Source organism: Danio aesculapii, chromosome 9, assembly GCF_903798145.1.
Source record: "Danio aesculapii chromosome 9, fDanAes4.1, whole genome shotgun sequence".
Taxonomy (NCBI): domain Eukaryota; kingdom Metazoa; phylum Chordata; class Actinopteri; order Cypriniformes; family Danionidae; genus Danio; species Danio aesculapii.
In genome coordinates, this window is record NC_079443.1 from 10,479,711 (window position 1) to 10,493,938 (window position 14,228).

The 14,228-nt window shown below is 35.5% G+C and overlaps 2 protein-coding genes across 2 annotated transcripts in view; one reads left to right on the top strand and one right to left on the bottom strand.

Moving 5' to 3' along the window:
- Window positions 1-4,234, top strand: part of col4a2 (collagen, type IV, alpha 2) — a 159,036-nt gene extending 154,802 nt beyond the window's left edge. Inside the window, exon 48 of the mRNA XM_056464756.1 lies at window positions 702-4,234. Within this exon, the coding sequence (XP_056320731.1) occupies window positions 702-956 (255 nt within the window). The 3' untranslated portion in view covers window positions 957-4,234. The remainder of the gene's footprint in view (window positions 1-701) is intronic.
- Window positions 4,235-5,243: 1,009 nt separating this feature from the next.
- rab20 (RAB20, member RAS oncogene family) lies at window positions 5,244-12,845 on the bottom strand. The gene is made up of 2 exons (XM_056464836.1): window positions 12,356-12,845; window positions 5,244-6,157 (listed from the first exon to the last, which is right to left on the bottom strand). Exons 1-2 carry the CDS (start codon window positions 12,543-12,545, stop codon window positions 5,619-5,621), a joined length of 729 nt encoding a protein of 242 aa, XP_056320811.1. The 5' UTR covers window positions 12,546-12,845; the 3' UTR covers window positions 5,244-5,618.
- Between the last annotated feature and the right edge of the window lie 1,383 nt (window positions 12,846-14,228).

Consider the following 14,228-nt stretch of genomic DNA (forward strand, 5'->3'; position numbering starts at 1 on the left):
TCCGTGAAGTTTCACACATCCTCAGTTCTTGCGGTCTTGAGTATTGGAGATGAACTTTGGCAGTTGATGATGACGTTACACAAGAACACAAAGACGCAAGACCGCTGAAGAACGCATATTGAGAAACAGCCATTGTGTACACCTGCTCAACAGAAATGACTGTGATTGGCGGTGAAGGTCATGGGTTTGCGGTTCATCAAGTGCAAACACAGATACAGGAACACTGGAGGGTGTCTCAAACTCTCATACGTCAACTGGTCTGTCTATAAGCTGACATATGAGAGATTCACTGATGGGTCGACTGGTCTAAACGGCTTTGAACTGCTCCAGTGTCTGTGTATTTGGTGAACAGCGGTGAAGAATGGTGAACTGATGACCTACACGGCCAGTCATTTCTGTTGAGCGTGTGAACAGAATGCCCGATCAGCTGTGTTTAAGTATGTGCTCAGATGTTAGCAGTAAATGGACATTTTTAAAATGTCAGTGAGTGTTGAATACTTCAGCTTATCCATGAACATGATTTCTGCAGGATCTTCCTATAGGATGAAATGAAGACCACAACTCGCATGATTCCACACTCAGTCACTGCTACAGTCATCAAACTACACCTTTGTTTGTTGTGAATACACTCCCTCTAGTGGTGAAAATGACATACTGTGTGTGCCTTTAACAGTGTTTACCTCTTCCTGTCTCCCTCGCAGCACACAGCGGCTGGAGATGAAGGTGGAGGTCAGTCTCTGGCGTCTCCAGGCTCATGTCTTGAAGATTTCCGCACCACCCCCTTCATCGAGTGCAACGGGGCCAAGGGAACGTGTCACTACTTCGCCAACAAGCACAGCTTCTGGCTGACATCTATCGATGAGTCCTTCCAAAGCTCCCCTTCCTCTGAGACACTCAAAGCCGGTCAGCTCCTGTCCCGCATCAGCCGCTGCCAAGTGTGCATGAAGAACCTGTAGCCTGTGAACTTTTAACTGCAGCATCGGCTTCTACGGTTAACACCCGCTCAGTACTTCATTCCAAGTTAGGCTTTTGAAATTGCTTCATTTATTTAACGTACGCTCTCAGATTCACTCTTCACTACTGTGTGCCTTATGACTGAAGATAATAACTATGAAAGCCCAGCCATGATATCTGTCTTTTCTGTATTTATGAAATGGTGCTTAATTTCTAACTTATTACCTCAGCATTATTATTATTATTATCTTACTATCTGTTATTGTTGTAAGCAAGAACATACAGCTGAACCAAAGAAGGCCCGACTAACGCTCCTCTCCACCCTGTCAGAGTGAAAACTGGTTTCATCAGCATTGATTTACACTAAATACACACTCTTCTGGGTTTATTAACTAAAGCTGTTTGAACTTTTCGTTATAATCTGGACTTCATTTGTTGCTATTCTCATTTGGGGCAAACAGTATTTTTTTGCTACACCTAATGTAAATATGATCAACCTTGTGTCTATTTTTAAAAAACTCAAACCCAGTGAATTGATTGAATCAACTTACATTCACACGATTCACATCCTTAAAAACTGCCCTGATGTCTGTTAAGATCTTAAAGGGACAGTTCACCCAAAAATGAAAAGTTCTGATAATTTACTCATCCTCAGTCCATTTTTTTTCCCCAAGTAAAACATTTAAGATTTTTTTGTTAGTTTTTTTTAAAGAAAGTTTTGAGCTAAATTCATGCTCCATGGTGATTCAAAATGTAAATTAACTGCTTTTGGCACTTTGAGAGTCAAAAATTGTATTTATTTTTGACTCTCAAAGTGCCAACTAGGGATGCACTGGTACTGCATATTTTTGCTGGATCAGTTATCAGCCAGTTGGTACAGATTTAAATCCGATTTTGCGCGTGTGCTATATTCTGTGTTTAAAAGCCAACTAAGATATAAAGGTAGCCTATTATAAGGCACTAGAAAGTTGTCCTGTAGGCCTACTATATCCCAAATGTTCTGAAGCCATTCTACAGTTTAATGTGAAGCACAGATGAATATTCACGTGGTTAAATTCATGTTCACTTTGGCGCTTTTCTCCACTGCACCTGTCAATCATTCTCCATTCATTCATATTTCAAACTGCATGTCGCGTTCATGACAATATGAAAACTTTCTCCAAGGCTATTTGTTCTTGATAGTTTAAATAATCAGTAGAGAACTGGATTTAATTTTGCAATAAGTTTCATTTTGACCTCCAACATGGAGATCATTGCTGTTTCTAAATCATGTTGCGCTGTGTCTGTTAGATCAGCAGATCGCATTCGCAATACTGGAGTAGAGAGGGTTATACCTGTTCTTCACACACAAAGTAGGCCTACCTGAAATTTTAAATTAGAAAAGCCTCAATAATATATGGGACAGATCCTCGACGCACTGATTCCTTCCCTTTGTGTGGCTCAGTTTTGAAAGTGTCATACAGGAGGGCTGCGCGCTGTTTCATTCACGCACCGGCTGCGCAGACACAATGTGCACTGCTCCGTAAGATTATTCTCACAATGAGTTCCTGTTCTCTCATCCTTCCGACAGAGTTTATTCCTCCAAAGAGAATACTTTAAGTGCAGCGAACAGTTTGAAAAGCCTGGCCCATTCTGGTCAAAGTAGTTAATTAAATTAATAAAAGTGAAACTGATGGGTGCATTATGGATTGTCATTAACATAACATTATTTAGCCTAATATAGGCTCCTCTGAAATTGTGAATATTTCACTGTAATATTATTTATATCAACATTTTATTTAACAGATCAGTTTGTGTTTTGGCGCTGAAGCATATAAGCGGACCTTGTTTCACTCACGGCGAGATTTGGCGAGGGAATATTAAGTTTAGTTTAGTCTGTGTCAAACCTGCAGGAAAATATCAGGCTTTGCTGAAAGGCTGATTATTTTACCAAAAATTAGTGTCAATAGTGATAGCCTATTGCAGATTTCAAAGAAAAATCTTATTATTAAAAAAGGAAACGGATCAGTCATAACAAATGCTCAAATAATGTAGCCTATTTTACAGCAAGCATCATGTTTTAAGTTCGATTGTGCCATCTGTCATGTAACAGCCTATACGTCTGTTATTTTTAATAAAGAAGATATATTATTTGAGTTTATCACCAGAACTTTAGAAACTGTATTATGCTTAAAAAAACAACAACACATCGGATCTATATCGGTCGATACTCAGAATTCTGGTATCGAGATCGAATTGGTTACATAAAAATGGTATCGGTGCATCCCTAGCGCCAATAGCACTGCATTTGTTTAGAGCAGGGGTGTCCAAACTCGGTCCTGGAGGGCCGGTGTCCTGCTGAGTTTAGCTATTAAGCAACTTGCTTTAATTCACCTGCCAGGAAGTTTGTAGTATATCTAGTAAGAGCTTGATTAGCTGGTTCAGGTGTGTTTGATTAGGGTTAGAGCTAAACTCTCTAGGACACCGGTCCTCTAGGACCGAGTTTGGACACCCCTGGTTTAGAGGCAAACAAACAAATGCAGACAAAAAATACCCAAGATTGCTGACGAGGTCTGATGCAGTGAAATGATCAGTTTTTACAAAATTATTTCCATTTTGGGGTGAACTTTTCCTTTAATAATATGGCTGTGTGTTTTTTACTCTTATATATAAATATAACTTCATCACACTTACACTAACACCTTCTACTGCTGCCTGTACATTACTTTCGCTTTATGTTTGTCCTTAAATCAATCAGTTATTTTCAGCACGACCCTTTTATCATGTATTATCATCACTATTCGAGTATTTTAATTTTTAAAAGGTCATAAACTCTCAGACTTGAAGCTTTTTATTTTACTAGAGTTTTGTCCGATCCACAACCTTGCCTTGTTGTTCCACCAAATTGCACTGATGTTTCTCTGAGGTTTACGTGTAGTTAGAAGGCTCAATCTTTGACCCGCTTCTACCAGAAGTGCCCTTATTTTCCACTGAGCCTGTAAACAATGACTAAACCCAACGTGGCTCATCTAAAAGTGTTCAAGTTATTTTGGACTTTGAGCAGCTTTAGCCGTTTTCAGTGCACATTGCACAAGTGTTACTGTCTGAAGCCCATAAACCACTAAACGTGTGTGAAAAAAAGAACCAAATGAGATCAGAATTCAAAAGATGCTTTGCTTTGAAACAGTCACTGCTTTTTTATCAAATGTACTTAAAATGTAACTGTGGAATATTTGAAGACATTGATTTTGAATTAAAGTGTTATTGAATAAAAGAACAATAAATGCTTTTTTGTTTGTTACGTTAGTGTCATCTCTTATTTAAATGTACAGAAAGTGAAATCTACACTTATAATACATACTTATAATACTTATACTAATATACTTATACTTATAATACATACCTGACAAAAGTCTTTTTGCTCATCAATGTTTTAGGAACAACAATTAATAACTTGACTTCTAGTTGACCATTACATTGCAAACCACATTAGAGGGCAAATTCTCCAGCAGAATAGCACTCCTCATACTTCAGCCTCCACATCAAAGTTCCTAAAAGCAAAGGTCAAGGTGCTCCAGGATTGGCCAGCCCAGTCACCAGAATTGAACATTATTGAGCATGTCTGGGGTAAGATGAAGGAGGAGGCATTGAAGATGAATCCAAAGCATCTTGATGAACTCTGGGAGAACTGCAAGAAAACTTTCTTAGCCATTCCAGATGACTAATAAGTCATTTGAGTCATTGTAGAGATGTATGGATGCAGCCCTCCAAGCTCAAGGCAGTCATACACAATAGTAATTCTTTTTCCACTGCACCGTGACTTTATATTCTATACTGTACATTATTTCTGTTAAGTGACAAGACTTTTCTAAGCAAAGTTAGACCTTACTGTCCTAATTAAATCATTTAAGGCATGATCATATTTTATTTTAGTAAAAGAAGCGTAATCTAGAGGCCTTTGCCTTTCATATAAGCCACTTCTGATACCAAATGATCAACTAGAAGTCAAGTTATTATTTGTTGTAAAAAAAGTATTATTTTTTATTTCATATATTAAGGTTTTAGTTATGAAGCTTCCAAAATAATTCTGCATAAATCCGCAATTTTTACCAAAATTCTGCGCAGAAATAGCAAAAAATGTCCACAGATTCCACCTGGCCCTAGTTATAAGATACTTTAAAAGCATTTTAGAAAATCAGGCCAACCCAAACTTTAAACAACGGTGTACTTAAGTTCACACACCAAACAGACGAAGCACTTTGTTAGAATTTTAAGAATGTTTATTTTTCTGAAATTAGATTAAGTGAGGCTGTATCAGAAAATATATATATTTTAAACAAAATATAATGTAGATATAATTTCAGTTAACAAATAAAAAACACAACAGAGACGATAATCATTTGATTCGAATAATGTAAAGAAACAAAAAAAAACAACTTAATGTCAAATTAAGCCAAAAAAAACTTTTATATATAATAATAATTACAAATAAAAAGAACAAACAGTTGAAAATGATCGACAAGTGCTTCACAATGATTTAATTCCTCGCAAAAAGCTTTGGTTTTAGTACTGCTTTGAAAAAGAAAAACAAACAGCACATTTTAATTAAATGAACTCTAGTATAGTGGCGTTTAGCGGTGCTGTGATTTACATCCATTGGCCCCGATTATCAACACAATCTCTTCCTATGCACAACAGCCAGCTTTAGTCCTTCTCACCTCCAGTGGCGTCTCCAGGTCTACAGTGGCTTCACCCTCGCTCCTCTTCTTCAGAATGGATGGCAGAACCAAATCAAAGAGGGTTTCAAATAAAGCGTCCACATTGTAACCGGTTTTAGCGCTGGTCTCGAAGCACATCCTCTCGGCGGGCAGGCAGGTCTTCTCGTCCAGGCCTTTGTATCGGAGCACGCGGGCGTACAGGGCCACAGCGTCGTCTCTGCTCACCTGTTTGTGCTGGACGGGGCTGGCAGGAGGAGTCGGGCAGGAGGCTACGGGCTGCGGGTCGTTCCCCGTCTCGCTGTCAGGCTCTTGAGCGAGCGGGTCGGTCAGGTCTGATTTGTTCCCCACGAGGGCGAAGATGCAGTCTGCGTTAGCAGTGTCGGTCAAGGACAGAAAGCGGTTCTCCAGCTCCGCCAGGCTCTGCCAGTTGGTGACGTCATATGTTAGGATGACAGCAGCTGCGCCACGGCAGTACATGGAGCCCAAACCGTGAAACTGCTCTCGACCTGCAGCACAAACAACAGCGGCAAAGTTTGTTCAACAGCATACACTGGGTCAGGAACCCAGAGGCCATACACTGGGTGTACACACACACACACACACACACACACACATTTTTCCTAATGTTGCTTCAAACCAATGCTATTTGAACTTTCTATACTTCAAACTATCTTGGAAAAAGTGTATCACGATTTACAAGAAATATTAAGCAGAACAACTATTGGACACTGATGATAATAATAAGAAATGTTTGAGCATCGAAACCACATACCGGAGAGATTTCTGAAGGAAGATTAAAGTGAAGATATCAAGAAGAGGAACTGATTCTTATAAATATACAAATACTGTATAAATATAAACATTTTAAAAACTGATTTTTTGATAAGTATAAAATATTGTATTCAATAAAATACAGTAAAAAAAAAAACAGTACAATAAAATATTGTACACAAGATTTTGCATCAATACTGCTTTACTGTAAGTGAAGTAATGGAAAAAAACTGAAGAAGAGCAGACAGACTAGTGATGTCTAAGAGAGACTAGCGATGCCCTCTGAGAGACTAGTAGATAGCTGGACAATATGAGAAAAGAGAGGGGAAAATAAAGAAATAAATTCACATTTTAAGGCATCTCATATTTTGATAATGATTCATCTCACAGGTAAAAGTACTGTATGGTTCTTACAGTGCGTTTTGCAAAGGGTTCATGTTGTTTAAAATAATTGTGAATTAGTAAACTTTCTAAGTAAACAGACTGTTATAATGTCTGAGATCTCAAGCATATCTGTGTTTTGTTATTACTGCTTTGTCTGTTTCCTTTTTTTGTTGGTTGATTTAAATCTCAAAGCTGTTTTCTCACCGTGTCCTCTTCATTATTTAGGTTAATATACACTGACCAAATGACTTCATGACAGTGACTTACTCATTATGACATGTTTACTGAATGGAGTACTTAAGCATTCCATTGAAACATGAAAAAGTTACTGTCATATTAAAGGAAGAAAACATGATCATTTACTCTCACTCGTGTTTTCTTTATCATAGTCACTCGTGTTAAATTTGTTTAGTCATATTTACATTTAGCAGACGCTTTTATCCAAAGCGACTTACAAATGAGGACAAGGAAGCAATTTACACAACTATAAGAGCAGCAGTGAATAAGTGCTAGACAAGTTTCAGGTAAAGTCTAAGAAGCAAAGCATTAGTAATGTTTTTTTTTTACAGTTACAGTTAGTGGTATAGCCAGAGAGGCAGTTACAGATTAGGAAGGAAAGTGGAGACTAAACAGTTGCGTTTTAGTCGTTTCTTGAAGACAGCAAGTGACTGCTGTTCTGATGTAGTTAGGGAGTTCATTCCACCAACTGGGTAGATTGAATGTGAGAGTTCGGGAAAGTGATTTCTTCCCTCTTAGGGATGGAACCACGAGGCGACGTTCATTTACAGAACGCAAGTTTCTGGAGGGCACATAAATCTGCAGAAGTGAGAGCAGATAAGGAGCAAAGCCAGAGGTCGCTTTGACCTCTGGCTTTGATTGTCACAGAAAAACTTTGATATTTGATTGTTAAGTCATGACGTGCGGAAAACTACTCATTTGAATTGTCATATGACCACTTTTTAGTCCTATCACACATTAAAGTGAATTTTATCTATAATCATGGTGTACTCTACAGTCTCTGGACTTGCTGCATCACGGACACCAATATTTGAACAATTTTTGAAAAACAACTCACTTTCTGGCCATTGGATATATATATGTGAGAGAGAGAGAGAGAGAGAGAGAGAGAGAGCGTAAAGCCAATTGAACTCCTGTAAGTCTGCATTGAACTGCAGAAATGTTTTCACCCCAGTAGTCATTCAGTAGCTGCTTGTTAAATGTGACATCACGCTAAGCCGCTTCCAGGTCCAAGCGATCAGATTGTATAAGAAGATTGAACAAATGGTAGCAATAAACATTTATAAAACAATGTACTACTTTCAAAAATCATGATCGCTATATATATATATATATATATATATATATATATATATATATATATATATATATATATAGACCATTCAAGATTTAAGGTACTCACGCCATATGCAATTTGTCTATGTAAAACCTTATTAGCATAACTTTAAACTAAACTGAAAAGCCACTAAATTCTACACTCTAAACAAAGACTTAACTTTAGTTGAATCAACTTTTTTAGTCATCTCAACTTAAATTGATCAAAAAAGTTGTTAAATACAAAAAAATAAGTTAAGAGTTTTTGTCATTACTGGCATGTAAAGACTGGCACCAAATATACTTTTGTACAAGTAGAAAAGAAAATTTTAAAATCACACCACCACAAAGCATTACTTTAATTGGAATAAAATTAATGTTTAACTTAATACTTTACTAAATTTCCAAGTTTAAAAATATTACGAATTTTCAGGATATTGGTTTCATTTTCACAAAATTTGGTGTGCTGTTTGTCTTAAAAAGGCTTTAAAAATGTTTAAATATAACAAAAAAATGGCTGATGGAGATTTCCTGTACAAAGTTCAGCTAAGTAAAAGAAATAACCAAACCTGAATTGCTAAGGAGGAACCAATTTTTTTTATCTACCAAAAAAAAAAGAATTTTCACTTTCTCCTTTTAAAAGAAAGCCAAAAGATTGTTAGCCTTGATATCTAGAGCATAAGAGTTGAAATAAAAGAGCTCATTGTTGTCGAAATATGTTCCACAGCTAACTGTGTGACTGAAGGATGTGAGAGAGAGCTTTGTCTCTTATTCTTATGCATCACATAATGCATCAAAAATACATAACATTAAGATATTTGAAGCAAAACTACATTTCTACTTACATCTTTTATAAAACATTTGTAATATAAAAGTTCTTGGACCAAATTATCAAGCAATTCAGTGTACATAATCATGGAGGTAATATATTTATTGAACATAAGCTGTAAAAATCTTTATTTCTCTTTACAATGTAGATTGTCAAAGCAGCTTAACATAGAAGTTCTAGTAAATTGAAACTGTGACCAATCAAAACCTCTCTATGTATTCAACCAAGCTGTAAAAATTACTTACAGAGACATTTGTGATGCATGAATTTATTCAAGAATCTCTACATGTATGTAACCAGTCAGGTGCTTCAGTTAAAACAGCACATACAAGAAAGACTTTTTCCATTCAAAAAAGGATTTAAACCTTGCCATTGCTAACATCTGCTGTAAGGTTTCAGTGCAACAATGGACAATCAGACATGATGTAATAGAGAGGAAGTGGGCTTCATCATCATCAACAACTTAAGAGAGTAAAATGTGTCAAAGTTCATTGGGTGAACTTTCTTAATTATTTCAGTCTTCACTTATTAAAGGAGGTTGATATTTACAGTGCACAGCATAAATGAAAATGTATATTTTTAATCAAATTCTTAGTGAATATACAGTGTGGTAGATTATATTAAGCAAATACATTAGGTTAATAGGACAAAAATAAGTATTGCAAACTACAAAAACTTTGTGAATTAAATGGTTCTCTTGCTTTTTTTCTGTTTATTAAAATCACATATAAAAATATTACAAATAACCCAAGTTGACTACATAAATCTAAATGCACCATTTTTATGTTTTTTTATGTTTTATGCATACACATACATACAAAACACTAAAATTGTGCATTTTGATGTTATTTATATGGCCAAAAGATAACTTTGATTATTGGTCAATCAATGAGATCTATAGAATATTATAATAGATTATTTATTATTTATGGTTGTTTTTTATTAGACTGAATAGGGCTGCACGATATTGGAAAAATCTAACATTGCAACTTTTATTTTATGATATTTATGTATCGATATGAATACAATTTTACCAGATGACATAATGTCTTTATTTGGAAAGAATTTATACTGTTAAATGGATTGGGGTGATTCTGCAGTGAGAGTGAATCTCCAGAAAATCTAATAAAAAAAAAAAAATCTATAAATTTTTTGGGGTCCCCGACACATTTTCAGTGTTGTCTGTGCTACTTGCAGTGCGTTTCTGTATTTGCATGTGTTGTATTTTAATACACATTTTTAGTCAGAGATTGATTAATTAATGTTTACTATTTGCATCTCCATAAAATCTAATAAACAATCTATAACATTTTTGGGGTCCACAGAGACATTTTCGTTGTGGTCTGTGCTATTTGCAGTGTATTTCTCTATTTGCATGTGTTGTCAGTATTTTCATGCATAACAATCTATAAATGCAATCAAGAAAAGACACGATTGAAATAAAGATGTATCATGCCCCAAGTCTAACAGTATTGAAGTACAGTGACTGAATGATACAAATTTAAACGATTCAATAAAATTAATCCAAAGTTAAGGTCACAAATGGTACAATTTCTTATACCTGAATGCTTTTAAAGTCATTATACAATTACAGGCATTAAACAAAATAATGCATGCAAATGATTAGCACAAACTCAACATTGCATATCCTGCAATGCGGCTATTGTGAATGATCAATGGCGAGACGAACGGTCGGTCGGTCGGTCGGTAGGTAGATAGATAGATAGATAGATAGATAGAGAGAGAGAGAGAGAGAGAGAGAGAGAGAGAGAGAGTAGCCCTAATACTGAACTTGGCTCATGTTATATAATACAAAAACATCCTAAATAAACATGATCATAATTAATACAAAAATGAAATTATAAAATAAAAAAAGACAAACTACATGGTAAAAAATCTTGCTGATGCCGACTTTAAGATCATATTTTTTCCACTTTACATAATATAGTTCGTATCATATTAACTTTTCTAGTCTTCCCAACTTACCTCAATCAAACTGACTAAAGATATTAAGTGAAATTTTGTATAACTTAAATTTAGTTGAAAACTGATTAAATTATTAAAATAAGTTAAATAAAAACAAAATTATGTGTTGTCTTGACTTTTTGTCATTTTTTTACAGTGTAGATAGCCCTCAAATAATATGCTATGGCATTTATTAATACATTTATGTATTTATGTTTTAAGATGTTTTTATTGGGTGTGTGGGGTGAAATGTAGAATTCAAGACAAAAAAATAAATAATGACAGATGTGCAAATAAACATTTCTGAAAAATGTAATAAAGCTTTTAAATACATTTCACATGATTTTTCTAAAATCAGATTTAATATTTCGATCATATTAAGGTACTCTTCCTGTTTATTTATTGCTTGACTACTTTCAAATTAAAATAAAGTCATGTTAATGAGTAAAATAAATGAGTCATGCATACACATTCAGGAAAGAAAGAAACTACTTTAAATCTTCCTAACTTAACAGTCAACATCCTCCATCTGTCCCAGATCCCCATCCCTGAGAAACAACTATGTGAGTGACCAGGAAAACCTTTAGTTTCCACACACACACTGATTCAATACACACTCATCTGACTAGCACACAAGCATGTGACTTTTTCCCCTGATAAGAGACCACAAACAGCCCCACACGGGGTCATCTGTCATCTGAACCGAATCAAATTCCACAGGAAATGACAGTAGAAAACATGCTCTTTACACATTAGATAGATAGATAGATAGATAGATAGATAGATAGATAGATAGATAGATAGATAGATAGATAGATAGATAGATAGATAGATAGATGTTTTAAACCTCAAATGTTGTTACATTCACCTAACATTGACAAATCTTTCATTTTTGTGTGCATTTTCATCTTTTTTCGACTTAATATTATACAAGAGTCCTGAAGACTTGTTAAATATTTGCCCTAATGGGTGAAGTCCTCAAACATTGACCAAAGATTTAATTTCATGTTTACTCCTTTACAAAACGGAGGTGCATAAGCTAAACTCACTTTATTCACGTGACATTCTGCACAAATGTTACATAAATCTGTATATTTCTGAGGTAACTTCTGAAACCACCTCTTAAATACAATCTGAAAAAGGAACAAAAAGTGCTGACATTAACACAAAAAGAGTCCACGGTTGAGAAAGCAGCTTTGAGTTAGAAATCAACAAACACCAACAAAAAATGGAAACAAAGACAAAACATTTGTAATAAAACAACAATATGCTTTAGACATTATAACAGTGTCTTTATTTAGAAAGTTTGCTGATTCAGAATTATTATAAAATTGTCAAACCTTCACAAAATACACTGTAACGACATGTTCGTTTATTCTGAAGTAGCCTATGTTTAACCAAATTGAGTGTAAAATAAGCATACCTGCAGTATCCCATATGGAAATGTTGTAGGGCCCCCACTGTTTGAGGAAAAACGCCCCTCCGACTGTGCTTATAGTATCCTTAAACTTCCTCTCCGTGTATCTGTGGAGGAGAGAAGTCTTTCCAACGTTCATGTCCCCCAAAATGACGACTTTCACGTCGGGTTTCTTGGTCCTTGTGGCTTGACGCATGTCTCCAAACACATGCCACTCATGCAGACTCAACTCTCACAGGTAAACTCACCACATAAACAATTCAGGGACGTCTTTCGGTCCCCGAGTTTCAAACTGCATTGTCTTATTACCTCCAGCTTCACGTCGTCGGTACAAAGTTTTGCGAAATAAATCCCATCCGTGAGGGCTAAGTTGGAATATTCGACACCGAGCTTTCCCCTAATAAACTCAGTAACGACGCTGACTTTTTAACTACAGAACTTTCAAGTTGGGTTTAACGGTAGAGCTGTTTGATTCGTCACCGAATCCTTCATCCGATTCGAATCTTTTCTGTGAGTTGACCAGAAAGATTCATTCAAGACTCGCGCTGAATCCGTGCATGAATTCGCAAGCAAATAAGAATAATGTGGTCCGTATTTGAATCACTAGTTCTTATTGTGTAATCTAAATGTGAACTTTATTTGTACGACTTTATTTTAGTAATAGTCATATGATATCAGGAATGGGCTGCGGTGGGTACCGGACGGCCATTGTCCTGCAGAGGTTTACTCCAAACTCTCTAATCAAACACACCTGAATAAGCTATCCAGTGTCTTCAGAATCACTGGAAAGCTACACGTGTGTTCAAATCAATGAACGAATGGATAAACAAACAAACAAACAGTTAATTAATTAATTGATTATTTAACTAAATAAATAAATAAATGTAGCATCCACTTCCTTCTCAGGTTGAAAAAGCAAAGCCAAAATTCCTCAAACTCTGAATCCAATTCAATTCATCTTTATTTCTATAGCATTTTTACAATGTAGATTGTGTGTCAAAGCAGCTTAACATAGAAGTTCTAATAAATTGAAACAGTGTCAGTCCAGTTTTCAGAGTTGAAGATCAGTTCAGTGTGGTTTAAATTTCACTGCTGAAAGTCAAAACACAGAAGAGCCATCCATGCGCAGCTCCACAAGTCCCAAACCAAGCAAGCCAGTGGTGACAGTGACAAGGAACAAAACTTCACCAATTGATGAAAGTGATGGGAAAAAAAAAAAAAAAAACTAGAGAGAAACCAGGCTCAGTTGGGCACAACCATTTCTCCTATGGATCCACTTTTGTGATGACACCCCATTTTTGTACCGCATCAAATAACTAATAAACCTAATAAAAGATTTTATAAACTGATTTTGGTGAAAACATTTTAAAGAGTGATTTTATAATTGTTTTTTTTTATTATTATTTTGCTTTATGTTTATTTACATAGACAAGGTTCACTTATGACTTCATCAGCCACTGTGATCAAATTACAGTATTTTGGCTCCGTATTTCATTTGGGAGGGCAAATTAAGAATTTGCTATCTTGTTTTATTAAATTGTAGACTTGCTCATTGTGACTTCACTTATTTCAGCTAATCACAGTTTTAAATTAAGAATTTGTTCATTAGTTAATTCTGTGTTTAAGTATGGCAAAAATTTGTTGCCTCTAGTTTTTTAAAACAACTAATTATTTAAATGTGGCCTCTGTTGTGCATACATTTTACGTAGGCCTACAATAAAGAAATAAATTAGTAAATGTGCTTTTATAATAAGTTGTGGGAGTACATTTCCTGCACAAATTTTGACATATAAGGCAGTGATTTTTACATGAGGCTATAATTGTGTGTTTGCGCACATGTCAGTAAGCATTTTCAACATCCTTTATTCATAAATATTAA

Excerpts from the sequence above, each read along its gene's own strand:
- rab20 (XM_056464836.1), bottom strand. The coding sequence starts at position 12,545 with ATGCGTCAAGCCACAAGGACCAAGAAACCCGACGTGAAAGTCGTCATT. Across the intron at positions 6,158-12,355 it reads TTCCATATGGGATACTGCAG|GTCGAGAGCAGTTTCACGGT; the intron begins GTATGCTTATTT and ends TTTGTGCTGCAG.